Here is a 26234-nt window from a genome sequence, read left to right as displayed (position 1 = left end):
AGGCCTGAGCGTTACTAGCCAAATTAACTCTGGTTAGGAGGGAGAGGAGAGAAGAGAGTCAAGGCACAGAGACCTGGGACCTCTTTCAAGCCCCTCATCCCACAAACCCACCTTGATCAGCCCTTGCTTCTCCTTTCCATGCAGACTCCCTCTGCTTCCCTGCCCCATAGCCACTTCAGGTTCCTACTCTCCCACGTAAGGTTCCTTCTGCACCCCCTTGCCTTCCTTCTCTTCTCTCCCTGTGACCCTGGGAGGTGATCTTCCCAGGTGATCTTGTGCCAGGGGTATCCCATATCCAGCCCTCCATGGCTTCCTCCTCATGGTCGGGGTGGGGACTGACTCTAGAACTGTAGAGGGTGGGGCTCACAAAGCTGGCTCCCAGCCCAGGAGGCTGCAATAGCTGGGGTGGCTGAGGGATAAGGCCCTGGCCCTGCCCCTGGCTTCCCCTCCCTTCCCCCAGGTATAAGAGCTGAGCTCAGGTGAGCTGGCTCCTCCATCTCGTCTCTGCAGCCGCCAGCAGGTAAGAAAGTCCATCGTCTGCCACCTAGATGGGAGTACCCTATGCCTCTCTTGCCCAGGTCTCACAGGGGTGGCTGGAGGAGGCAGGAAGAATGAAGCTGAGGTGGGGCCCAGGGGGATTCCCTCTGAGTGGGTTGGCCTAGGAGCTGTGACTTTAGCTCCTGGAGTTTGGGCAGGAACGGGATCTGTGTGAAGTAGACTCCAACTGCTTAGGTGAAGGTATATGTTGGGTACAGCCAAAAGAGGCCATGAAAAAAAGAATGACGAGTTCTCCCCTCACCTAAGGCCTCCCCTTCCTCTAGGCAGATCATGAGCCATCAGCTCCTGTGGGGCAGGCTATAGGACAGACGACAAAACTAACTCACGGAAGGACCAGTGTACCAGGCACCATGGGACAGTGTCGGTCAGCCAATGCCGAGGTGGGCCCATTCATCTGGCTGGTCTTTCTGTTCTTACACTCTTCTCTTCTTGGTATGAGGGTTCATGCCCCCCATGACTTCAGCTTCTTTCCTAGGCCTTGCCCTGTAGTTACTGCCAGAAAGCCCCCAATCCCCTCCCTTATGCCTACACGGAGTGATGAAAATGGAGTTCTTCTGGAAATAGGATGTTTGGGCACATGCTGGGGCCTGCCCTGCCTGGGATTTGGGGTGGTGAGACTTACCTAATCTGTGGCTTAGGGCAGAGGCCACTGTGGCCTGGAGGCTGGGCTGAGGTAAAGGGAGTGGGGCAGGATTCTGGGCTCTAGAGTGTCTTCTAGCTGCTTTCTATCCTGTTGATTTTCCAAGGCTCCTGAGAAGGGTTTTGTAGGTGTATGGACACTCATGACGTGGGTTGTGTCTGCTATCTTCAGGATGCCCAAGAATTCAGTGATGTAGAGAGGGCCATTGAGACCCTCATCAAGAACTTCCATCAGTACTCTGTGGAGGGTGGAAAGGAAACACTGACCCCCGCTGAACTACGAGACCTGGTTACCCAGCAGCTGCCACACCTCATGCCGGTACTGAGGGAGTGGATCCCACCCCGTCCAGACCCTTGACTTCCCAAGCTAGCGCTCCAGAGTTCACTGGAGCTGGCGCTGGTAACCCCTGCCTTTCCCTCTTGCCAACTCTGCGTAGGCTCCTGTCCTCCTACTCGCCCCAGGCCAGGGTGGGGCAGGAAGATCTAGAGGTACTGTCTTGCTGAGTTGTGGTGTCTTTCCTGTCCTCAGAGCAACTGTGGGCTAGAAGAGAAAATTGCCAACCTGGGCAACTGTAATGACTCGAAACTGGAGTTTGGAAGCTTTTGGGAGCTGATTGGAGAGGCAGCAAGGAGTGTGAAGATGGAGAGCCCTATTGCTCGGAGCTGAGGACCTCTTCTTGGAACTTGTTGGGGGTTTTGGGGGCAGGGGATTTCCAGGGGCCTGGAAATAAAACTCTCTATTCCCCCCCACCCCATTCCCCAGCCTGCACCTCTCCTCATCTCTGTAAGGTCCAGGCTCAGGACAGTCTTCCCTGTGGGCTCTGGGCACTTATCTGGAATGCTCTGTGGAGCTCCTGGGTCCAGAAGTCCTCATCCCAGGGGAGCTCAGGGGGTGGGTTGGGGCTGGAGAAGATATGCAGGGATCCTGGTGGGGTAAGGGCTAAGCCCTTGGTAGTAGGGGAAGGGCAGAAAGGAACTGGGCTATGGGAAGTGATCTGAAGAGTGGGGCTGGGAAGCTGGCTGGATACTTGGTCCTGAAAAGGGTGTCTGAGAACCTACCCCTTCTAATCTTGTCCAACTTAAACTGTACTGTCTGCCTTGTGCCATCCTTGCTGCTTTCAGCTCTGCCCCACCCTCCTTCCAGGGTCGGTCTCTGGGTTGGAGCAGGGGGAAAGCAGGAGCAGAGTTGCAAAAGAGGCTGAGCAGGATGATACTTCAGGACCAGCTAGGTGCTTGGGCATTTATGGATGATAGTTATTTTATAATATTTGATTAATAAAAATGTTGGAAAAAGTAAAGAATGTTGTCTTGACTGTTTGTTCCTCTCTTCTGCCCAGTATTCAGGATCCAGGGATGAGGGGTTCTTTGGGGGCAAATGGCAGAGCCATTTGTGGGTAGGAGATATGAAGATGGAATGGTTGGCAGTGGAAGAGATTAGGGGCTCACTTCTCTCCATGGACTTGGGTTGAGGGTGGCCCCAGTCCTAAAAGCTAGAGAAGGAATTCCTCTCAGAGAGACAGGCTCCTCCTTCCCTGGACTGGTCCTCTGATAGGAGATGAAGGCATGTGGGCACACCTGGGGAAAGGGATGAAACATGTGTCCTGGGGCACAGATGACCAATGTCAAGGGAAATAGGCACCAAGAAACAGGTTGCCTGGCTGGAGTTGGATCCCAACACTGCCACTTATGACTGAACTCTGGGCACTCGCTTATAGTGTGTTTCCTCATGGGGATGTGAATAGTCCTCTCATAGGAGGAGGACGGGACACACGAAGTTCTTACTGGAAAGCCTGACACCGTGTGTACCTAGTAAGTGGAAGTTGAATGAAAATGAGGACATTGATATGGTGGAAGAGAAGGTTTTTATTGTAGATATGAGGGAGAGAGCAGCCAGAGGCATCTGGAAGAGTCCAGACTGAACAGGGCCAGCAGAATAGACCCAGCCATGAGAGAAGAGAGAGGGACAAGAGAGGGGACCAGGAAAGGCGAGGACCAAGAGGACAAAGAAGAACCAAGAGAGCATGTGGCAAAAATGGCGGGTTATATAGGAACCATAGCTGGGGAAAGGGAAGCAAAGCTCAAGGGCTGGAGAGGTTTAGGGTGGGAGTGGGGGTAAGAAGTGCTGAGAGGAGCCAGGACTTTGTATCAGGTACTTGCAATGGAGAGAGCCTGGCTTTGGTAGGCTAAATAGGCACCACAGTTAGCCATGTGTCTGGGGGTTTCTTTGGGATCTGACATTCCAGTCTTTTTGTTGATGATAACGAGTGATGTAATCTCTTCTGTAACTGCTTCTTAGTTAAAATTGGGGCATTGTTGTTGGGGGCCTAAGAAGGCTGGAAGTTTGGTCAAAGGCTGGGAAGAGAAGAGTGCAGGCTGGAGGACATCTGTTTTGCTTACTGCCCAGGTTCTGAGGGACCACCTGGGGCTAGTGAAGTGCAGGCTGCTTTGGAGTAGTCTAGGATTTCCAAGAAACACCTGGAGCTGGAGCGTTGCAGGCAGTTTTGGAGCGGTCTCCACTCCAGCTGATAAGAAATCTGCTGGGGCAGGTGTAGACTAGGGACAGAAGGTAAAGTTAAGGAGCTTAGGGGAAATTTTTATCTTGGGTGTACATTTGAAACTTCCAGGCCCATGGTCCTGGTAGTTGCAGTGACAGTACAGGGAGAGGTGGGGAGTTGGGGGCGGGGGAGTAGGTATCAAGACCAGGGGAGAGAGAGAAATCTTACCCTTAGGAATAGGCAGGTAGGGAAACTTTGTTTGACCTGTGAGAAGTGGACCCAAGTCTCACAACTCCCTGAAGCTTACAAGAACATTTTAAGTTTATAGATAAAAATTTTATATATATTAGCATTATCAGTCTTTGTAATCTGTACTGAAATCCACATTGTAGAAAAAGCAGCTGGCTCACACCTTCAAGTCACAATAAAAGCTTGGAAACCGCCCGCCCCCCCGCCCCCCAACGATGATGAGTTAAAAGCACGAACATGCTTTCCTCTATCCAGAAGACTGGGTGTATAAAAACACTTTTAAGGCCATACTTAGAAAACAACCAGACAGGTGGTAGTGGTACATGCCTTTAATTCCAGCACTTGGGAGGTAGAGGCAGGCAGAATTCTGTGAGTCTGAGGCCAGCCTGGTCTACAAAGGGAGTTCCAGGACAGCCAGGACTGTTATCTAGAGAAACCTCCCTGTCTTGAAAAACCAAAACCCAAGCCAAACAGAATCAAAACAAAACACCTTTTTAGACCCTCACAACTAACTTAAGCTTTCACATCCTTTACATCTTGCACGCATATAAACTTCACTTTTTCAGACCCTTAGAACTTATACAAGCTTCAAACCTTTCTTTCTACCCAAACATTTACTATGAGACACACGTGGTTGGTTCCTGAGAGCAGTCATTGCAAAGCAAGTTCCTTTAAATAAAGGAATAGTAAAAAGTTACACTGAAACCTGTTTTGGGAGTTTATCTTTTTCAGTGTGAAGTCTTCCAGGAAGATAAAGTCTGTCTACCTTTCTCAGCGGGATACCTAGTAGCTCATATCATATGAAATGGACTGACCAAGCAGCTGCAGCCTTGGAGAAGGAACTGATTTGCTTGCTGCTGTTAACATAAAGCTACAGTTAGTCATCAACAGTATCGGAGACTCGAGAGGGATAAATTATAGCAGAAAGTTAATCCAAATGGCCCCTGTACCAGTTAAAGTGACAGATTTATTGGCTACCTAGATGGTTAGCCTAAGTGTTCCATGGTGGTCTTGATGGCTTTGTTGGGGGCAGAAGTATTTGGTCTTTGGCTGTCACACAGGATAGCATTAAATCTTCAGCTACCACACAGGACAACATTGGTCTTTGGCTGCTAGACCCAGAGATATGAGAGATTTTCCTGTGGAGGAAGACCTTGGAAAACTGGCATACCTTGATGAGGAAGAGTAGGATAGTCAACCCAACAATGTCCACAGCTTGGGCAGAAACATTGTGGTTGAGGCATGGGTCAGTTCTTTGCCCAGTGGTTAGTGTTACCACAATCTAGGTGGAGTAGTCTGTGCCCCATTATCTTCTTTGGAGACTTTAGGGTCATTGCTAGGGGTGGCAGTTCTGTTTATCACAGGAAGTTTTTTTTCTATTAAACATTTAAAGTGCCATATTCAGCAGATCTCTGAGGAGTTTGAGGACCATCATCTATTAAGTATACTTGAGTTAAGGAAGCTTTACCTGGTTTCAGTTACTTGCTTTAGGCTTAACCTTGAAAAACATATAGAGAGCCCAGTGGTGGCGCATGTTGGGAGGCAGAGGCAGGTGGATCTCTGAGAGTTCGAGACCAGCCTGGTCTACAATAACTAGTTCCAGGACAGCCTCTAAAGCCACGGAGAAACCCAGTCTCAAAAAACCAAAACAACAACAACAACAAAACAAAAACCCAAAAACCCAAACCAAAAAAAACCATATGCAGAAGGCTAAATAAAACTTGTCCCTGTAAACAAATTGCATTTGTACTTAGTATGGCTTATGAGCATAGTTTTGAGTAAAGAATTTGATCATTTATAAGGTGTCTGGCTGTTGACTTGCATGTCTTAATTATCTTTAACAGTATACAACAAGTTAGTACTTATTTTTAAAAAATAAGATCAGGATTTTATGATTTTAGCCCTGTTAAGTTTGAGCATTAAAAATTGAAGTTTAAGAAACTTTAGCATCAAAATGAAACTTTAAACCATAAATAAATTCTGCAGAGAGACCGGGGACTTAACAAAACCATAAATACAGTCCAAGGGGGATTGGCAACCTTATTTCTTGATCCTTTTTTTTTTTTTTCTTTTTGAGATGGGGTTTCTCTGTATAGTTTTGGCTGGAACTCACTCTATAGACAAGGCTGTCCTTGAACTCACAGAGATCTGCCACCTGCCTGCCTCTGCCTCCTGAGAGCTTTAAACCTGACATCTTGATCCTTTTATAGTAAAAGACTACAGAATCAGTTTCTTGCATGATTCAGTTTATTCCAGAAGACAGAGCTTAGAAAAGTTAGCAAAGAAGAAGAGGTGAGACTTACATCTGCAAGTCAGCTACTGTTAACCTGAGTGGATCTTAGGAATTTATAAACCTTATTTATCAAATACACATTATTTATCAAACTTGTTGTTTAGTATTTAAAATGTTCCAGAAGCCTGGTATTGAACAGTTAGTAAAGACAAAAGCAGTTAGACTTATGTCTCAATGAAGGGGCCAGCTCCCCTTTCGGCAGTCATAACGGCCGAACACGTGCTCTATGACCTTGTCCTAGACACTAGAAAGTCAGATGCCTGCCTCTTGACAAGGAACCAATCAGAAGTTAGCTGGTGGCGCTATGCTTTACGACCCTGGGTGTACTTTCGGACAAGCACACAGCAATGATGCAGAGCATAGCAACCACCCTATGGGCCATAACAACCAGTTGGCCAATCAACACAGGGCAAGCCCTCCAAGCCTGGAGGGTACACCAATAGTGACCCTGTGCGTACCCCTAGACACTCCCCTTACGCTGCCCTATAAGATCTCGGTCCTGTGGCTTCTCAGAGTCTTTTGCGAGCCATCCGCCATGGAGGGTGGGTGAAAGACCCAAGCTAACATGGGGTTAGCTCGTTAAATTACAATAAAGCCTCATGCAGTTTGCAGCCAGCTCTCAAATCTGCCTGGTGATTTGGGTGACTGTGGTCGTGGCCTGGGACCCCGGATACCTGAGTTTTCCGGGGGGGTCTAACAAATCCAAGTTACATATATAGTATTGTCTAAACAAGAATAGAATCATTGCTGGTCTGTGGTGGTCCATGCTTTTAATCTCAGCATTTGGGAGGCAGAGGCAGTCTGATTTCTGTGAGTTCAAGGCTAGTCTGGTCTACAGAACGAGTTCCAGGACAGGCTCCAAAGCTACACAGAGAAACCCTGTCTTGAAAAACAAACAGACAAACAAAAAACCCAAATACACACACACACACACACACACATACACACACTTATATATGTTGCAGCAAATTAAAATTACCTATGTATAGATTTGTAAATATAAACCTTTTGTTATAAGTTTTAAGTTAAATTTTGTTACAGATTTTAAAAACATACCCAATGAATTTACAAATTTTGAGGTTAACAACATAGTCTTAAGATATTTTTTGAGAACAGAAAGCAAAGAAACAGTAAAGATAATTTTTTTCCAGACAGGGTTTCTCTATGTAGCCCTGAAACTCACTCTGCAGACCAGGCTGGCCTCAAACTCAGAGATTCTCCTGTTTCTGCTGGCCTAGTGCTGGGATTAAAGGCATGTGTCCTCACTGGCTGAGATAAAAGATTTTTAAGAGTGGAAAATAGAAAAACCTTAAGAGTTGAGACTTTTTTGGAAGTGTAGGGGAGAGAAAGTTTAGATATGAGATTTGGGGAATCATTTGTTTGTGCAGTGGCAGAGGTTGTTACCATATGAGAGTATTTGAAACCCCGTAATATTGTCAAGTTTTGGCTGTTGATTGAGCTGTACTGAGACCAAGCCGTTTGCAGTAAGACACGAGGCTTTAATGAAGTCTCTAAGTCTGAGGAAGAAGAGAGAAAAGGGTCATATAAGGCCCAGGAGAATGTAAGGAAGCAGTGGGGCTTCCAGGTGGAAGCTGAGAGACAGAAGGAACAAGGGTCACAGACAGGGACTCCGCCTGAGGGAGGATTCCAATATTGTAGAGGCCCAGAAGGATGAAAGGAAGCCATGGGACTGCAATTCCTAGGGAGAGGGGAAGAAGTTCCAGGAACAGTGGAGAACAAAGGAAGCAGAGGAGGTGTCATGATGATAAGGATTTCAACCTGGGGCATCCCCAATGGAACTGAGAGACTTGTCAGAGAGAAATGTCCTAGATCATAGAGGAGAGGCATCATTTTCCATGTGATAGGGGCTCGGTAGGATGAGAGGAGCTTTCTGGCATACCAGTGTGGCTTTTGTAGTAATAATAGACAAATTAGGCAACTCCAGGGTGACACTTACTCAGTAGAGGAGAAGAGACAAGTGGTTAGATCAGCTAGAGGAGAAAACAGCTGGAGTGGACTAGGAGAGGCTTTTGTGAGAAGGGAAGGTTCCAGTAGAACAGTGGTTCCCAAACTTCCCAATGCTGCAACCCTTTAATACAGTTCCTCATGTTGTGGTGACCCTCAATCATAAAATTATTTTCATTGATACTTCATAACTGTAATTTTGCTATTGTTATGAATCATAATGTAAATGTCTGTGTTTTCTGATGGTCTTAGGCAACCCTGTGAAAGGGTTATTTGACCCCCAGAGGGGTTGTGACCCACAGGTTGAGAACCACTGCAATAGAGGGAGAGGAGTAAGTAGCAGAGAGATGCCCAAGTGGTTGTTGCCCTCAAGGGCACAGCAGGCACCAGGAGCCACACAGACGCTTTCTGAGTAGATGAGAAGAGATGGATAGTTAGAACAGGTGGAGGGGAGAAAAGAATGAAGAGGCAGGCTGTAGAATTTGTAGTCAAATTTGATGGGTGGCAGAAGCCAACAGAAACAAATGATCTGTACATACTTCAGTAGAGTCAAATCAGCAGGTTGGTTCTGTTAAGAGAGAGGCTGATCCAATAAAAAAATGGAGTACAGATCTAAACAGAGAATTCTCAACAGAAAATCTCATATGGTGGAAAGACACTTAAGGAAATGCTCAATATCCTTAGTCATTAGGGAAATGCAAATTGAAACAACTCTGAGATACCATCTTACACTGATCAGAATGGCTAAGATCAAAAACACCAAAGACAGCTTATGCTGGAGAGGATGTGGAGTAAGGGGAACACTCTTGCATTGCTGGTGGGAGTGCAAACTTGTCAATTTCTCAGAAAATTAGCAATCAACCTACCTCAAGACCCTGCGATACATACTTTTGGGCATATACCCATGTACTCATATTACAAGGATATTTGCTCAACTATGTTCACAGCAACATTATTCATAATAGCCAGATCTTAGAAACAACCTAGATGCCCCTCAACCAAAGAATGGATAAAGAAAATGTGGCACATTTACACAATGGACTACTACTCAGCAGTAAACAACAATGACATCCTAAAATTTGCAGGCAAATGGACAGAACTAGAAAAAAAAAAAACACAAATGAGTGAGGTAACCCAGAAAGACAAATATAGTATGTACTCACTTATAAGTGGATGCCAGACATAAAGCAAAAGATACCCAGCCTATAATCCACAACCCTAGAGAAGCTAGAACTCTCTTCCAGAAACAGATAGAAGCAGATGCAGAAATCCACAACTAACCATTGGGCTGAGTTCCTGGAGTACAATCAAAGTGAAGGAGGAGTGAAAATATGAACAAAGGAGTCAAGACCATGGTGAGGAAACCCACAGAATCAGTGGACCGGAGCTAGTGAGAGATCACTGACTCAGGTCTGACAAATGGGGAACCTGCATAAGACTGACCTGACTCCCTTAATATAGATGACAGTGGTGTGGTTGGGGTAATATATGAGGCCACTGACAATGGGTCCAAGTTCTAACTCTAATGCGCAAACTGACTTAGTGGAGCCCATTCTATACCTTGCTCAGTCTAGACACAGGGGTGGGGTGGGGTGGAGAGGTACCTTGGTCCTGCCTCAAGGAGATGATGGGACAGACTTAGACTTCCTAGGGAAGGCCTTCCCTTCTCTGAGGAGCAGATGGGAGGTGGGGGGGGCAGTGGGGGGAGCAGAAGGAGAGGAGGAGGAAGGGGGAACTGGGATTGGAATGCAAAAAATTAATTAAATTGAGAAAGAGAGAGAGAGAGAGAGAGGCTGAGCCCTTTGGAAGGAAGGAGGATCATATGTGCCCTCCTGGGTTTCGAACATCAGATGAATGAAAACGAAGGTGAGGACATTGACTGCTCCTAGGTCAGGCTGAGGAGAGGGTTTTATTGTAGATAGGAGGCAAAGAACAGCCAGAAGCAACTGGAAGAGTTCAGACTGAACATGGCAGCACAGTAGACCAGGCCATGAGAGGAGGGATATCGAGAGGAGACCAGGAGCCAAGAGTAGAGGATCAAGAGAGAAGCCAAAAGGACAAAGAGAACCAAGAGTGCATGTGACCAAAATGGATGGCCTATATAGGAATCAGAAGCTGGGGGTTGGAAAGGAAGGGAAGGGAAGGGAAGGGAAGGGAAAAGAAGGGAACAAAAGGAGCTGGAGAGGTTTAGGGTAGGGGTGGGGTGAGAAGTGCTGAGAGGAGCCAGGTGCTGTAACAGGTGCTGAGAGAACCTGCCATGAGCTTTGATATGCCAATAGGCACCTCAGTTAGCCACCTTTTTTGGAGGGGGGTCTCTTTGGGACCTGACAGAAGTCATCATGGGAGTGGGCCAAAGAAAGGGTCCTCTCTGTTTTGGCTGCCACCCTCTGAAAGGAGGTCAAGGCGGCCGGTTTCCTCAGGTACCTGCAGGAAAGGTGTGTACAGGGTTAGGTGTGTGCAGAGGAGGTGGAGGAGGGTCTTAGAAATGGATTTCTGAGCTCAGGGTGGCTGAACTGGAGATGCCAGACCAGAAAGAGCTGCTGTGTCTGCCCTCTTCCTCTAGCCAACAGAAATCAGGTATTAGATTCCTTGAATTCCAACAGCAAAGAAGTTCCTGTGGCCAGGTAGGCTGCCTGGGAATCTAACTGAACTCGTCTTTGGTGGAGGCTGCCCTGAAACCTGGCTTTCAGTGACCGGGGTGAGAAGGGCAGATGATGAGCCTTCCCTTTCTTTGCTCTACCTTGTTGGGCTCTGCTCCCGAGCCTGTGGGGTTAGGAGGGTGGGGTTGGGGGAGTGCCAGCTTCTACCACTCCCTCTAGGGTGAGGGTAGAGGGGTGTTTAAAAAAAAAGGTGTGTACCCCTTTAACAAGGGCCCAACCCCAGGGCCAAGTCAAGAGTTCAGTCACTACCTTCCCACAGCCAGCTCAGCCAGGCAAAGCCGAGGGAGTGGGACAGATTCTGGGAGTGCAGTGGGGAGGAGCCCTGGCTCTGCTGAGCAGGAGCTGCCTGGCTGTCAGTACCAGAGCCCAGGCCTCAGAGCCCTGCTGGAGGAGGTGGACAACGTGGAGGCAGGTGAGCACTCCAGGCTAGCTGGGAAGGTCTGGGGTTGCTGGGGGACCCTGAAGCCGTGGCAGGTCAGAAGAAGGGTCAAGTAAGGGAACTCCGGGGAGAGGTGCCTGCCAGACAGGGCAGAAGGTTTTGGTAATTAACTCTCCCCAAAGGCTAGTTAGGGAATGAGGAGCCCTAGTGGCTTTGTGAAATCTTTAGAGACAGGGTAGTAAGCCCCTCTTCCTGGCCAAGCAGCTGACCTGGCTCGTCTCCAGGGGCTGGGACACTGGGCAGAACATTCCAGGGCCTTGCCCACAGCTGTTGCGTCCTCTCTAACCGGGAACAGAGCGAGTGTTTCTTGGTGGTAGTTGGGGGCCCCCAACTCTAGACACAGGCCTCACTGGGCTGTGGTAGCTGTGACCTGGGAATAATAATGGGGACCAGCAGGGACTGGAGAGGACGCAGAGCTCCTAAGAAGCCAGGAAAGGGAGGTAGGGGCTGAGGTGGCTTCTCCTCCACCTGAGGCACAGGCAGGGTCGGGATGCAGGCCTCATTTGCTCTGGGTGGTGTTCCTTGGGAGGGGCCTGGGGAAGCCTGGGAGGTCCCCTGGATGGGGAGAGGGAAAGAGAAAGGAAGGAGTGGAGCTTCAAACTGGCAGCTCTTCCATTCCAGGACCTAGGCAGGTCCCAGCTTGACTGACTTTGCCTGGCAGAGCTACTTGCACTGTAGGAGTGTTTGCCTGCCCAGCCCAGCTGAGGTGGGGGCAAGGGTAGGGGGGATGGTAAGGTGGGCTCAGTCTCTTTCCAGGAGAGAAGCCCTATGAATGTTCCGGAGGCCTGGGGTAGAGGTGTGTGTGTGCGCGTGAGTGCATGAGCGCATGCCACCCACTTACAACTTTACGAGCTGGGAAAAAAATTCAAAGGACTTCTTGCTTCAGCAGAAGTTGGCTGAGGACAAATGGGGTACCCAAGCAGATCAGGACTGGTAGAGTTCTCGGCTCTGTTCATGGATGTTTATATATGGGTGTGATGGCAAGAGTCCCGTGAGGGTGCAGAGGTAGGAGCGCCTCTGTGAACCATTAGCCTCCAACACTGGGAAAAGCACAAGGGAACAGAGACTGGGCCTGGGAGGCTGGAGAGAGTTACCGAAGAGCCTTGAAAATAGAAATTCCTAGCCCAGTTCAGTTATTTTACTGTCCCTGCATATTGACAGCTGTTGGGAGGAAATTAAGAAGGGAATGACTGAATGAATGACAGCACAATGTGTAAGTGAATGAATGAAAGTGAGTAAATGAGGCCATTGGTGAATGAGAAAACCGACAAATGGTGAAATAATGAGGGGAATGGTAGACTGTTGAGAGGGACACAGAGTCTGCCAGAGGTAAAACTGAAAATCTTGCAGGCTTTGGAGAGGATACTGAGTAGGGGAGATAAGAGTAGGGACATATTCAGCAATTGGAACTAAGTTGCAATGCAAGTGTATATGAGGTGAACCTTGGAGGGTATGGTGGACATTCAGAGCTCCAGACCCAGGTGGACCAAGGGATTTGTGAGCAGGCTCTTCCAAAGAGGTGGGGACCAGAACTTAGGGGTGGGAGGGTGGGGCTAGAGTGGCTGAGATCCAGGGGCATGGTGTCAGGGCAATTTGGGCTTTTAGAAAAGTCAGCAAGCTGGACTCAGGTGGGCGGGGGGTGGGGGGTGGGAGCAACCTCTTGGTTGCTCAATGATGAATCAGTCCAGGAGACTAAGAGAACTTTGGGGGAAGGGTGGGGCCCAAGGTGAATGGCCTCTTTGCGGAGGGCTCTTTGGAGGGCAACTGATTATTCTACTTTTTTGGGGGGGGAAGCTTCAGTACACACTGGCATACTCCCATGCCCTCATGACCCCCAACTCTCTTTCCAAGACTGTGAAGAAATTACCTCCTGGATAGGTCTGCCTAGGAAGGGAACAGTACCATTTCCCTCTCCCCATGCCTGGAGGTCCTCAGGCCTGACTGGTTGACGGATGGGGCAGCTGCAGGAGCAGGTGGCTGTGAAGTGGGTGGGGCAGCTGAGCCTGTCTTCTGTGCCCCAGGGGAGGGTGGAGAAGGAGAGTAATGACACCTGACTGCCTGACTCTGATACTGTCTTCAGAAAAAGCTCCAGAAAATCACTTGTCCTGATGGTTATCTCAGAGCTGTCCATTTTATAAGAACTTGGGAGGAGGCAGATCCCTGGGAAGGAGGCCTGGGAAGGAGTCAGGACCCAGAAGCTGCATCTCTGGTCTGCCCGGTGCTCCTGGGACAGGTGTCTGCATCATCTGTTGGGTGTTTCTCTCTGTCAGTTCTTTGCTTGGCTGCTGCAAGAGGCCAGGTAGGGATTGGGCACAGCACTAAGGGGCAGGAGGAAGCTACCCTGGTGGAAGAACAAGACTTCAGGCAGATAGAGGGAGACCTGGACTGTCCTTCCTTTGGGGAGAGCAACAGAGGGACAGCACCCCAATTATCTGCTCCTTCCTGTTTTCCCTTTGACTGTTTCCTGAAGAGCTCCTCCCTTGGAACAGCTATGGGACAGTGAGGGGTGGGGGTTGGTGGGGGTTCTCCAATTCTTTTCTTGCTCTCAAGGCTAGGGTGGGGGAAACCTGAGTGCCACCCTTCCTGATCCTGGTGCAAGTTCCAGAATCTCCAGGAACACTGGCCACAGGCCATCCTCACCCCACCCGAGGGCATCAGGGCAGACAGACCATGGGTGAAAAATCTTTTTTCTTCCTTATTTGTGTATGCTAGAGAATTTGTCTGAATGTCTTTCAAACATTAAACCACACTGTTACACCCTTAACAAACAGAATATGGGGAAGAATATAGTTTCCTGTGGGTCTGGCACTGTGTGTCATCATCCTTCCAACCTCAGGCCACAGTGGTCAGGAGGGTAAGGAGGGAAGGATTTCCCACCACAGATGCCCCAGCCTGACCCTGCTCCCTCTCAACTCTCCTTCCTTCCTGCAACCCGGCCTCCTTCCTCCTGTTCTGATCAATCCTTAAGAAAAAGATGCATAAAAGTGTAGAGGTGTGGGAGGGGCCTTGGCTGCTGGGCATTAGGGCTGGAAGGAGTTGGAATATTGGAACATCTTCCTTGAGCAGGGCACTTGGCCAGGCAATGCAGGCCAGGCAAGTTACAGAGACTAAAAAGAAGGTAGTGGTATATTCAGGTTTAAAAAACCTCAAATCCACACATTCTGCCATTTGGATCAGAAAACAGTGACTGAATGTAAGAAGCCCTATGCTGGCTCCATAGATGGAGAGATAAGAGCTGGGGACTTACCAAACCAGCTAATAGTCCCAGCTGGTGTTGACGTGGTGAAGACAGACATGGCTGTGGGAGTCCTGGAAGAGTGTAGAGATGACAGAGGTCAAGACAAGTTTTCCTGCAGGCACAGTTTGGGAAAGGCCAGAGTGACAGGCCCTCAGCTGAAAGGAGTGTGCAAGCTGATTGCACAGGCAAGGGAGAAAGAGACTAAGCAGAGGCCTGGTGGGGCCTGGTGAAGGAACACCATCTTTTTTAATCCAACTGTGGGTGCATAGGCCTGCCCAAGTGGCTGTGTCCCTTTGTGTCCACCTCCCCTTCCTAGGACCAGCTGGGTGAGGGCAGCAGGACTTCATTCTTATGTTTGAGGGTGGGCGGGGAGTCCGATTTGCCCGGCTGGTATGGAGGGGCTCTGGGCATGGGCGGCGACACACAGAGTAGACCCGCCTGCTCCTCTCATATCCTGTTATTCAGAAGGCTGTATCCGCTTGGAGTGTGAGTGCCTTTTGTTCTGGGGTGAGGGGATGATGCCTCTGGCTTCTGCCAGAGGCCAGAGTCTGTCTCCAGCTGGGGCAGAACTGGGCCTGCATCTTCTTAGGTAATGGGGTGAAGGGTGTCGTTGGGCCATGCTGTATACTTAGGAACGGTTATCTGGAGAGGCTGACAGGGTGTGGCCAGGAGGGGAGCCACACAAAATCTAATCTGTTGGAGCTGGACCTTGCTCTTTCTTAGAGAGGGGCAGTGGTGGGTGGCCTGAGTCCCTGAACTCACTGCCTTAGAGCCCTTGCAAGGGGTTGAGGTGAGCAAGGGCTCCTTTTCCTGGTTTGTGGCCTAGGGCTGGGATCTCAGCCAGTCCTTGGAGTGGAAGATAAAAGCCCCTAGCCTTCTCTGTCTCTATTCTTTTCCACTATGGTTTCCTAGAATAGGGGACCTGGGTATGTGTAGGGGGACAGTTACCTGCCTGCTCTTCCACAGGAGCCTCCTGCTCTCAGAGGGCTCTGACAGGCAGCATGGCTGCCTATGGCACAGGAAGGACCTGGAGAACCTGTTTTGGCAGTTGGCAGTCTGTCTGGGGAACACCTGGATTAGAGGAGCCACATAGTTCTCCTTGCAGGGCCACCCCCACACTCACTTTGCTGTTCCGGCCTGCTCCCCTCCCTGTGGAAGACAAGCCGTTTGTGGGGTTCTGGGGCCTGTGTGTGCGGATGTCTCTTTCATCGCCTCTCTTTCTGGTTCCTAGGCCCAGAGAGGAGTGAGGCAGGGAGATGGCTGACTGCTATACAGAGCTGGAGAAGGCCGTTGTCGTCCTGGTGGAAAACTTCTATAAATATGTTTCCAAGCACAGCCTGGTCAAGAACAAGATCAGCAAGAGCAGCTTCCGCAAGATGCTGCAGAGAGAGCTGAACCACATGCTGACGGTACCCCCACTTCTGCTCTCCCTGCCTGCTCTGCTCCTCACAGTGACACCCCCTCCTGTGTGCCCCACCCCACCCCTGGGGCCCTGCTCAGTGACTCCTCCCTGTGCCCTGCTGGTTTGGCCAAGGCGGCAGCTGTCAGGGCTGATTCTGAGATTCTCTCTGTCTAGGGTCCTGTCTGGGTCATCCCAAGCTTTACTGACTCCAGTTTCTTCTACAGGACACAGGGAACCGGAAGGCAGCTGACAAGCTCATCCAGAACCTGGATGCCAACCACGATGGGCGCATCAGCTTTGATGAATACTGGACCATGATAGGCGGTATCACCAGTCCTATGGCCAACCTCATCCGCCAGCAAGAGTGCCAGCAGGAGCAGCAGGGCAGCAGCTAGAGGCCCCTCTTAGGCCCTTTTCATTGTCCTGACCCATGCATGTCCTGCCAGTGTTCTTCCCATGCTTTTTTTTTTCATTGACCTTTTCCTCTCTTCTCCCTCCAGACCTGCTCCTACCCTTGCTGAATAGCACAAGAGGGTGGGGGATGGGGTGGGGGCCATCAAGACCTCTTTGTGAGTGTCTCACTGTGGTTGTGCTTCCGGAGCATTCAGTCTGCAGGCCCTATGGGGCTCGATGCTGTCTGGGGGCCCTCAAGAGTTTCCTCATTTGTTGAGTCTGTATACTCTCAAAATGGCTGCTGTTCCTGTCTGAACCTTGTCTGATTCTGGGTCTGTCCTGACCTCTGGAGGTCAGCTTGCTGCTTGAGGTCTCCCAGCTCCTGGCTGTGGCAGCTGGGGAAGTGGCAGCACCAGTATTATCTTCTTCTCTTCCTACCAATTTCTTAGCTGGGTGGAGAGGCATTCCCAGGGTGCCTGTCCAGCTGTCTCTGTCTGGGAATGACCTAACCTGGGTTGAGCCTCCTCTCTGCTCTGCCACTAAAATAAAGGCTGGATTTGGAGTTTGTAACTTCTGGCTGGTTCTTTTGTGGTGTTCTTTAAACCTGCCACACTCCCTGGGCATTTATCCCATGTTGTTGGTCTTTGTTCTGGACTCAGAGGCTAGGGAATCTCACAAGCAAACCTCATATGCAAACAAAGCAAGGGGGAAAAAAAGCCAGAAGTTAAATTGGGCTTGATGGCATACATGTGTAAGCCTAGAATCCAGGCTGAAACACAAGGATCTGGAGTTTGAGGACAGCCTGGGATGCTCAGCATGGTGTTGTTTGCCTGCAATCCCCGAAAGCCCTCATAACCTATTCTCAAACACAAATTCAACTTCTAGGTGCATAGTAGGTGTCATTTAGTACCCACTACAGCTAAATAAAAGGGTCTATGACCCTCAGTCTGGAGCCATGAGTAGCACTGAGGGCTTAGATCCTCCTCAGAGGATAATTTTAATGTGCAGTGATGATGTGGGGTGGGAACACAGGGTGTAAAGGGAGAGAGTGTGGGAAGCCAGAGACAGAAAGGGAACCACAGTTTTCAGATGCTGGGAACAATGCCAGCTTTACCATCTCCCTGTACTACTGCACCAAGGAGCCCTCAATGAAGGCACATGGCAGGAAACCCAGCCTGTCTCCACAGTTTATGATTACCCCAGAGAAGCACGGGTGCAGACAGTGTTTTCTTTTTCTTTTTTAAGACAGGGTTTCAGTCTATAGCCTGGGCTGGCCTGGATCTCACTATGTAGCCCAGGCTGGCCTTGAACTCACAGAGATCTGAGTGCCTTTGCCTCCCAAGTGCTGGGATTAAGGGCATGGGCCAGCACCAGGCCTAGGTGCAGAGACTTTTATTGGAGTCCATTTAAGGATTTTCAACTTTGTGAAGCTGGTGTGCCTCAGACAGGCTAGAGTCAAGGCCCTGCTGGCCCTCTTTCCTCACTGCAGCATCACAATAATACTCTATTTTTTTAAACGTATTTTTAATTTTTATTTATGTATCTATTTATTTTTATTGAAAATAGGTTCTTCTCATACAATACATCCTGACTACAGTTTCCCCACCTTCCATTCTTCCCAGCTCCTCCCACCTCTCCTCTCCCCTAGATCCACTCTGCCTCAGTTTCCCTTAGAAAAGAGCAGGCCTCTAAGAATCAACAATCAAACACAACAAAACAAAATACAATAAGACAAGACAAAAGCCTTATACCTGGGCTGGACAGGGCAGCCTGATAGGTGAAAAGAGTCCCAAGAGCACACAAAAGAGTCAGAGCTCCCTGACTGCTCCCACAGTTAGAAAGTCACCAAGCTAACAGCCACAACAAACACAGAGGACCTGGTGCAGAACCATACCAAGCTTGCCATTTCAGTCTCTGTGAGCCCATGTGAGTCCTGCTTAGGCCATGTTCTCTTGGTGTCCTCCATCCCCTCTGACTCCTACAATCTTTCCTCTTAGTGATTCCCTGAGCTCTGAGGGGATAGACCAGATGGAGACTGCAAATATAGACGCCACATAATGTCTGCCCATGGGTCTCTGCATCCTATCTTTTGCCAGAGGAAACCTTTCTTATGGCCTCTGGAGAAAACATCAATGAGTATAGCAGGATATCATTATGAATTATTTAATTGATTTTTTTTAAAAAAAGGCCAGTCCTGTTTAGTTCTATTCTAGGTCTCTGGGCTAACAAGTCTCTGGTTCCTGCCTAGCCAACCCATGTCTGGTATGGGCTCCCTCTCACTGGGTGGGCCTCAAGTTAAATCAGACATCGGCTGGCCACTTCCACAAATTCTGCAGCATTATTTCTCCAGGAAGCGGGCAGGATGTAGGACAAAGTTTTCGTGGTTGGATTGGTGTCCATGCTTCTCTTTTGGTGAGAAGGTACTCTGGCACCTGTAGAGTACCTCCCTACACCAGAGAGACTAGGATGTGGCATGAAGGCTCCATGCAAGCACCAGCTCTCTACGTTCAATGACCTGTGGATGTTGTCGTCAGCAATAGAGTCCCGCCAGCAGTTTGCAGACAGCATCTCTCTGTCCTGGCATCAGCCTCAGCTGTGTGGGGATCGCCATTGGACTCCCTCGGCCAACAATTCAACCGAATGCAACCTAGTTCCACCACTGGGAGCCTTGGCTGCCTACAAGAGATGGCCAGTTCAGACTCTGTATTCCCCATTAATAGTGCTTACAAGCGCCATCTTCATAGTTACCAGGAAGTTTCCACTGCACTAGGTTCTACACCATGCCCCAAATGTGGCCCAATTCCAGCTATCTTTCCCTGCCAACCCTACCAATGAACATGGAAGATCTTGCCAACGTCTTCAATTTCTTTCTTCAAAGATTTGAAGTTTTTGCCTTTCATTTGCTTGGTGAGAGTTACCCCAAAATATTTTACATAATTTGTGGCTATTGTGAAAAGAGTTGTTTCTCTGATTTCTTTCTCAGTCCATTTGTCATTTGTATACAGAAGGGCTACTGACTTTTTTTGAGTTAATTGTGTATCTAGCCACTTCCCTGAGTTTATCAGCTGTAGGAGTTACTAGTGGGTTTTTTAGGATTGCTTATGTACACTATGATATCATCTGCAAATAATGATACTTGGACTTCTTCCTTTCTAATTTGTATCCCCTCAATTTCCTTTAGTTGTCTTACTTCTGTAGCTAAAACTTCAAATACTAAATGGGATAGATAGGGAGAGAGAGAGAGAGAGAGAGAGAGAGAGAGAGAGAGAGAGAGAGAGGACAACCTTATCCCGTTCCTGATTTTAATGGAATTGCTTTGAGTTTCTCTCCATTTAATTTGATGTTGACTGTAGGCTTGCTGTAAATTGGCTTTATTATGTTTAGGTATATCCCTTGTGTCCCTGATCTCTCCAGAACTTTCATCATAAAGGGTTGTTAAATTTTGTCAAAGGGCTTTTCTGCATCTAATGAGATGATCATGAAGTTTTTCTTTCAGTTTGTTTATACGGTGGATTACATTTACTGATTTTTGATGTTGAACCATCTCTGAATATCTGGTCATGGTGGATGATCTTTTTGATGTGTTTTTGGATTCAGTTTGCAAGTATTTTATTGAGTATTTTTGTTGGACAGTGGTGGCTCATGTCTTTAATCCCAGCAGTTGGAAGGCAAAAGTAGGTGGATCTCTGTGAGTTCAAGGCCAGCCTGGTCTACAAAGCTAGTAAAACAAAACAAACAAACAAACAAACAAACAAACAAAAAAACAAAACCCGTAGACCAGATATTCATCCCTAAGCTAGGCTGTGGTGGCTTATTCCTTTAGTCCCAGATCTCAGGAGGTAGAGGCAGGCATTTCTCTGTGAGCTTGAGGCTAGTGTGGTCTACAAAGTGAGTTCCAGGACAGCCAGGGCTACATAGAGAAACACTATCATGAAAAACTAATAAGAGAAAGAGAGTATTTTTATGTCTATGTTCATAAGGGGAATTGGTGTGTAATTCTTGTTTTTGAGTCTTTATGTGGTTTGGATATCAGGGTAACTGTGCCTCATAAAATGAACTGGGCAATGCTCTTTCGGTTCCTATTTTGTGGAAAATTTGAGGAGTACTGACATTACTTTTCTTTGAAACTCTGGGACACAGAATTCTGCACTAAAACTGACTGGTCCTGGGCTTTTTTTTTTTTTTTTTTTTTTTTTTTTTTGAGTGGGAGACTTTTAATGACTACCTCTATTTCACTAGGGTTTATATGTCTATTTAAATTGTTTATCTGATCTTGATTTAACTTGTAAAGTGGTACCTATCAAGAGAACTATCCATTTCTTTTAGATTTTCCAATTTGGTGGAGTACAGGTTTTTAAAGTATGTCTTTATGTGGTGGTTTGAAGAAAATGGTCCCCAAAGGGAGTAGCACTATTACGAAGTGTGACCTTGTTGGAGTAGGTGTGGTCTCATTGGAGGAAGTGAAGTGTGGCACTGTGAAGGGAGGCTTTGAGGTCTCATGTGTGCTCAAGATACCACCCAGTGTCTCAGACTACTTCCTGTTGCCTGCAAGATGTAGAACTCTAAGTTGCTTCTCCAGCACCATGTCTGCCTGCACGCTGTCATGTCCCTCCCTGATGATAATGACTAAACCTTTGAACTGTGAGCTATCCACCACAATGAAATGTTTTCCTTTTTAAGAGCTGCCATGGTCATGGTGCCTTTTCACAGCAATAGAAACCCTAACTAAGACATTTTATGGTTCTTTGAATTTCTTAAGTGTCTGTTGTTATATGCCCTTTTAAATTTCTGATTTGTTAATTTGGATATTCTCTCTCTGCCTTTCTGGTAGTTTGGATAAGGGTTTGTTTATTTTGCTGATTTTTCTCAAAGAACAAACTATCTGTTTCATTGATGTTTTTTGTATTGTTTTCTTTGTTTCTATTTTATTGATTTCATCCCCTAGTTTGATTATTTCTTGCCATCTACTCCTCTTTGTGTGCTTGTTTCTTTTTGTTCAAAAGCTTTCAGGTGTGCTGTCAAGTTGCTAGTATGAGATCACTCCAGTTTTTTTATGTAGGCACTTAGTGTTATGAACTTTCATCTTAGCATTGCTCTCATTGTGTCCTTTATTTTGGGTATGCTGTGTACTAATTTTCATCAAATTCTAAAAAGTCTTTAATTTCTTTATTTTTGTTTTGACTCATTTTTCATTCAGTAGAGAATCATTCAGTTTCCATGAGTTTATAAGCTTTCTATTGTTTCTGTTAGATATTAAAATGGCTACACCAGCTTGCTACTTAGGTATATTTGCTTGGAATATCTTTTTCTAATAACCCTTTATTCTGAGGTAACGTCTATCTTTGATGTTGAGTTGTGTTTCTTGCATGCAACAGAAGGATGGATTCTATTTTCACATCTATTCTGTTGGTCTGTATCTTTTTATTGGGGATTTGAGACCATTGATATTGAGAGATATCAATGACCAATGATTGTTGATTCCTGTTATTTTTTTTTTATTCCTGTTATTTTATTGTTGCTGTTGTTGGTGTGTGTGTGTCAGCAGTGTGTGCTCTCCTTCATTTGGTTTTGCTGGTGTGAGATTTTATTTCCTGTGTTTTCACGGGGGGGGCGGCTAGGTGGGTGGGGGGTGGTTAACCTCCTTAGGTTGGAGTTTTCCTTCTATCACCTTCTGTAGGGCTAGATTTGTAGATAGATATTGTTTAAATTTGACTTTATCATGGGATATCCTATTTTCTCCATTTATGGTGATTGAAAATTTTGCTGCATATAATAGTCAGTGCTGGCATCTGTGGTCTCTTAGAGTCTGCAGCACATCTGTCCAGGCCCTTCTGGCTTTTAGAGTCTCTTTTGAGAATTTGTGTAATTCTAATAGGTGTATATAATTTTATTTGTTACTTGGTCTTTTTACCTTGCAGCTTTTAATATTTGTTATTCTGTATGTTTAGTGTTTTGACTGTTATATGTCGAGGGGAAGTTTCTGGTCTACTCTATTTGATGTTCTCTATGCTTATTGTACTTTTATAGGCATCTTCTTCTTTAGGTTAGGAAAATTTTCTTCCATGATTTTGTTGAAAATATATTTTGTGCCTTTGAACTGTGATTCTTCTCTTTCCTCTATTCCCATTATTCTTAGGTTTGGTCTTTTCACAGTGTCCCAGATTTCCTGGATGTTTGTGTAAGGAATTTTTTAGGTGTAACATTTTCTTTGACCTATGCATCCATTTGTTCTATCCTACCTTCAGTGACTGAGATTCTCTTTTTCATCTTTTGTATTTTGTTGGTGAAGCTTGCCTCTGTAGTTCCTGTTTAATTCCTAAATTTTTCATTTCCAGATTCCCCCCAATTTGTGTTTTCTTTATTGTTTCTATTTCCATTTTCAGGTCTTGAACAGTTTTATTCATTTCCTTCAACTGTTTGTTTTTTCTTGGCTTTTTTTTTTTTTTTTTTGAGGCAGGTTTTCTCTGTGTAGCTTTGTAGACCAGGCTGTCCTCAAATTCATAGAGATCCTCTTGCCTCTGCCTCCCGAGTACTGAAATTAAAGGTGCGCTCCACCATCGCCCTGCTTCTTGGCTTTCTTTAAGGGATGTATTCATTTCCTTCAATTGTTTGTGTTTTCCCGGCTTTCCTTGAGGGGCTTATTTATTTTTCTCTTTTAAAAATAAATCTTCATCTTCATATACTTGGTTGGTTTTAAGGTTATTTTCTTACTTCAGCTATGTTGGAATATTCAGAGCCTGCTGTGATAGGATAGCTGGGCTCTGGTGGAGACATATTGCCCTGGATGTTATTGATTGTGTTCTTATGCTGGCATTTAGACGTCTGAGACTGGAGAACTATAGGTGTAGGTGCTGATTCCTGGATTTGTCTTTGTTGGGTGGGTGCTCTGTTCCTTGGTTTCTGTTTCCTCTCCAGATTTTCAGAGAGCGTATGGTTGTGTTTTGGCTGTGTCAATCTGGTCAACCTGGCTCTTAACCCAGTGAGCTATTGTGTTAACCTATTTTTACTTTATTGGGAAATCTCAAGACTGTTTTCCACAGTAGTGGCAACATTTTGCAACTTTACCAACACACAGAGGCTCCACCTATTTTTTTATTCACATCTTTTTGCTTGTTTCTTTGTTTGTTTTTTCAAGGCAGGGTTTCTCTGTGTAACAGCCCTGGCCGTCCTGGAGCCCCAGTGCTGGGACTAAAGGCGTGCACCGCTACCATCACCGGCTTCACATCTTTATCAACACTTCCTGTCTTCCTCCTCCTCTAGCACCGGGATTTGAACCTAGTGTCTCAGCTGTGCTAAGCACATGCTGTAAACAGAACCACGATCTCTGGTTTTGTGCCTTCTCTTTTTTTAACCTTGTGAGGCAGGTTCTCTGCTCTCCCCATGGCATGTCCCATCTATCTGGTTCCCTTTCCTCCCTTAGGAGCTCCCTCCTTCTGTTTACAGTTTTGTGTGTTGGGGGGTTGCTTGTTTTGTTTTGTTGTTTTGAGACAGGGTCTCATGTAGCTTTGGCTAATCTTGAACTGGCTACATGTAATAACTGAAGTTGACCTTGAACTCTGGATCCTCCTGCCTCTACCTTCCTAGAGTGACATGCATTTCCATGTCTGTTTTCCAACATTTTCTATATTTTGATTTTTTTTTTTTATTGTGAGCATCCTAACATGTGTTTCTCAGTGTGGTTATTTCTAACATATGACAACTGTGTGTATTTCATGAGGTGCAATGTCAACTTGACACACGTGTGCAATGTATAATAATGATCAAATCAAAGTAATTATCTTGTCTGCCCCTTCAAACATGTGTCTGTTTGATAAGAACAGGAGATACAATCTGGTTCTGTAGGGCAGGGACCTCAAACAGTAGTTCTGAGAACATCCTTGCTGGAAGCAGACATGACAGAAGAGAAGAGCAGGGCCCTTGTTTCTTTGTTATCCCCTGAAGGAGCTCCTTTGCCTAAAGGCTGTATGCGTAAGCTTGACTGGGAAGGGAAGGAGGCGCTTGGATTTCTGGACTGACCGTCTCCTTCTTTCCCTGCACCTCACCTTAGTTTTTGCCAGAAGCCTTTTCAAAAAGGCTGCTAGTCGCAGGGCTGGGGAGATAGCTCAGTGATTAAGAGCTTGTATTATAGCCAACAGTGGTGGCACCTTTAATCCCAGGACTGAGGAGACAGAGACAGGTGGATTTCATTGAATTTGAGGTCAGCCTGGTCTACATAACAAGCCAGTCACTACTACATATTGAGACCCTGTTTTTTTTTTCTTTTTCTTTTTAAAAGTACATACTGCTTGTGCTAGGATCAAGTTCAGTTCTCAGCACTCACATTGAGTGGCTGCAGCTTTCCAGAGGATCTGATACTCCTCTGGCTTCCACAGGCACTTGCACTCATGTGTACAAATGTACACAAACATATGAATGAATGAATGAACGAATGAATGAATAAATAAAGCCCCAGACTAGCATTTTGATGCTGTCCTGTTTCCTGAGACCCCTCCTGCCATATGCACCCACATCTCTGTCTGTCTGTCTCTATCTCTGTCTTGCTCTTTTCCTGTAAAAGGAGGAGGAATTTTTCTTTTATCCCAACTACCTGGTCTCAAATAAACATGCAGAGGCTTATATTAATTACAAAATGCTCGGCCTATAGCTCAGGCTTATTACTAAATAGCTCTTACAACTTAAATGAACCCATTTCTATTAGTCTATATTTTGCCACATGGTTGGTGGCTTTACCTGTCTTGTTCCTCTGGCAGCTGGCTTGCACCCTTCTTTGTATTTTCAGTTTGGTTTTCCCGCCTAGCCTTATTCTGCCTTGCTATAGGCCAAATCAGATATTTTTTATTAACCAATGAGAGTAAAACATATCACAGTGTACAGAAGGATTATCCTACAGCATCTTCCTCTTGAACTTGTACCTGTAAATATTTCTCTCTAAAATTTACCCTCTGTGGTCTGTCTGTGAACCCAAAAGCTAATGGTTGGGGTATCTTTAATAGCCCTGGTTCTCCAAGCAGAGAAAGGCTGCATTGTTCTCAAAGACACCCAATATTCCCTTATCACTTTTCTGTTGGAAATATTTTAAAAATCTCTATTATATATTTTGAAGCTAAGTTTAATGGCATATATAATCCCAGCATTTGGGTGATGGCTATGAGTTTGAACTCAGCCTGGAGTAATAATGAAATTCCATCTCAAAACAATGAAAAGAAGATGAAGAAGAAAGGTGAGGAGGAAGAGGAAGGAGGAACAGCAGTAGCTGTGTGTGGTGATGCTCATTGCTCATCCATAATCCCAGAATTCCTAAGGCCAAGGCAGGAAGGTTGGAGGATTGCTGTGAGTCTGAGAGATCATCTGGAACTATATATCAAGAGCCAGATCAGGTAAGGTTACATACAAGACTGTCTCAAAAATCAAAACAAGAGTAAGACATTAAAAACAATACTATTTCATAAATTTGCATGACATTCTTGTGCAGGGCCATGGTGATCTTCTCTGTATTATTCCAATTTTAGTATTGTGTTCCTGGAGCAAGCACAGCCCTAAGACATTTTGAAATATATAAGAATACTAGGACTTTATTCTCCTGTTTAAGTGCACCTTATGTCTGGCCATGCCCCTATCTTTCCTAATACATCCAATTCCATTTCCCTGATGAACAATGGGGTCGGGTGTCTTCCTATGTGTTTATTGACTAATAGTGTTCACTCTTTAGAGAAATGTCTATTCAGATTTGTCTTTTCATTAAAACAAAACAAAACAAAATGGTTTGCTGGGGCTAGAGATGGCTCAGCAGTTAAGAGCACTGGCCGACCTCAAAAAGGGCCTGGGTTCTGTTCCCAGCACCACATGGAGGCTTGTAACCATCTCTAACTCTAGTTCTGGGGATCCAGTGTTTTCTTCTGATCT

At 46.5% G+C, this 26234-nt stretch overlaps 2 protein-coding genes and 1 non-coding gene across 4 annotated transcripts; 2 read left to right on the top strand and 1 right to left on the bottom strand.

Annotated features, from left to right (window-relative positions):
* Nucleotides 1–1004: 1004 nt before the first annotated feature.
* S100a14 (S100 calcium binding protein A14) lies at nt 1005–1947 on the top strand. Its single transcript, XM_035451206.1, has 2 exons — nt 1005–1516; nt 1727–1947. Exons 1-2 carry the CDS (start codon nt 1331–1333, stop codon nt 1862–1864), a joined length of 324 nt encoding a protein of 107 aa, XP_035307097.1. The 5' UTR covers nt 1005–1330; the 3' UTR covers nt 1865–1947.
* A 9129-nt stretch (nt 1948–11076) lies between these two features.
* On the top strand, nt 11077–16905 carry S100a16 (S100 calcium binding protein A16). 2 transcript variants are annotated; one of them, XM_027393364.2, is made up of 3 exons: nt 11077–11271; nt 15768–15945; nt 16163–16905. In XM_027393364.2, the coding sequence occupies exons 2-3, from the start codon at nt 15793–15795 to the stop codon at nt 16331–16333; spliced, it is 324 nt and encodes a 107-aa protein (XP_027249165.1). In that variant the 5' UTR covers nt 11077–11271; nt 15768–15792; the 3' UTR covers nt 16334–16905. The 2 variants fall into 2 exon arrangements, with proteins under 2 accessions (XP_027249165.1, XP_035307504.1); XM_035451613.1 differs by lacking the exon at nt 11077–11271 and adding an exon at nt 11885–12004.
* An 8853-nt stretch (nt 16906–25758) lies between these two features.
* LOC113833135 lies at nt 25759–25864 on the bottom strand. The gene has a single exon (XR_003480689.1). It is a non-coding gene; the product is annotated as a U6 spliceosomal RNA (small nuclear RNA).
* Nucleotides 25865–26234: the final 370 nt, after the last annotated feature.

The sequence above is a fragment of the Cricetulus griseus genome (assembly GCF_003668045.3).
Source record: "Cricetulus griseus strain 17A/GY chromosome 1 unlocalized genomic scaffold, alternate assembly CriGri-PICRH-1.0 chr1_0, whole genome shotgun sequence".
NCBI classification, from domain to species: domain Eukaryota; kingdom Metazoa; phylum Chordata; class Mammalia; order Rodentia; family Cricetidae; genus Cricetulus; species Cricetulus griseus.
Note: the sequence above shows the minus strand (reverse complement) of the source record. Positions and strands in the feature narration are given on the sequence as shown.

Excerpts from the sequence above, each read along its gene's own strand:
- S100a14 (XM_035451206.1), top strand. The coding sequence starts at position 1,331 with ATGGACACTCATGACGTGGGTTGTGTCTGCTATCTTCAGGATGCCCAA. Across the intron at positions 1,517-1,726 it reads AGCTGCCACACCTCATGCCG|AGCAACTGTGGGCTAGAAGA; the intron begins GTACTGAGGGAG and ends TCCTGTCCTCAG.
- S100a16 (XM_027393364.2), top strand. The coding sequence starts at position 15,793 with ATGGCTGACTGCTATACAGAGCTGGAGAAGGCCGTTGTCGTCCTGGTG. Across the intron at positions 15,946-16,162 it reads AGCTGAACCACATGCTGACG|GACACAGGGAACCGGAAGGC; the intron begins GTACCCCCACTT and ends TTTCTTCTACAG.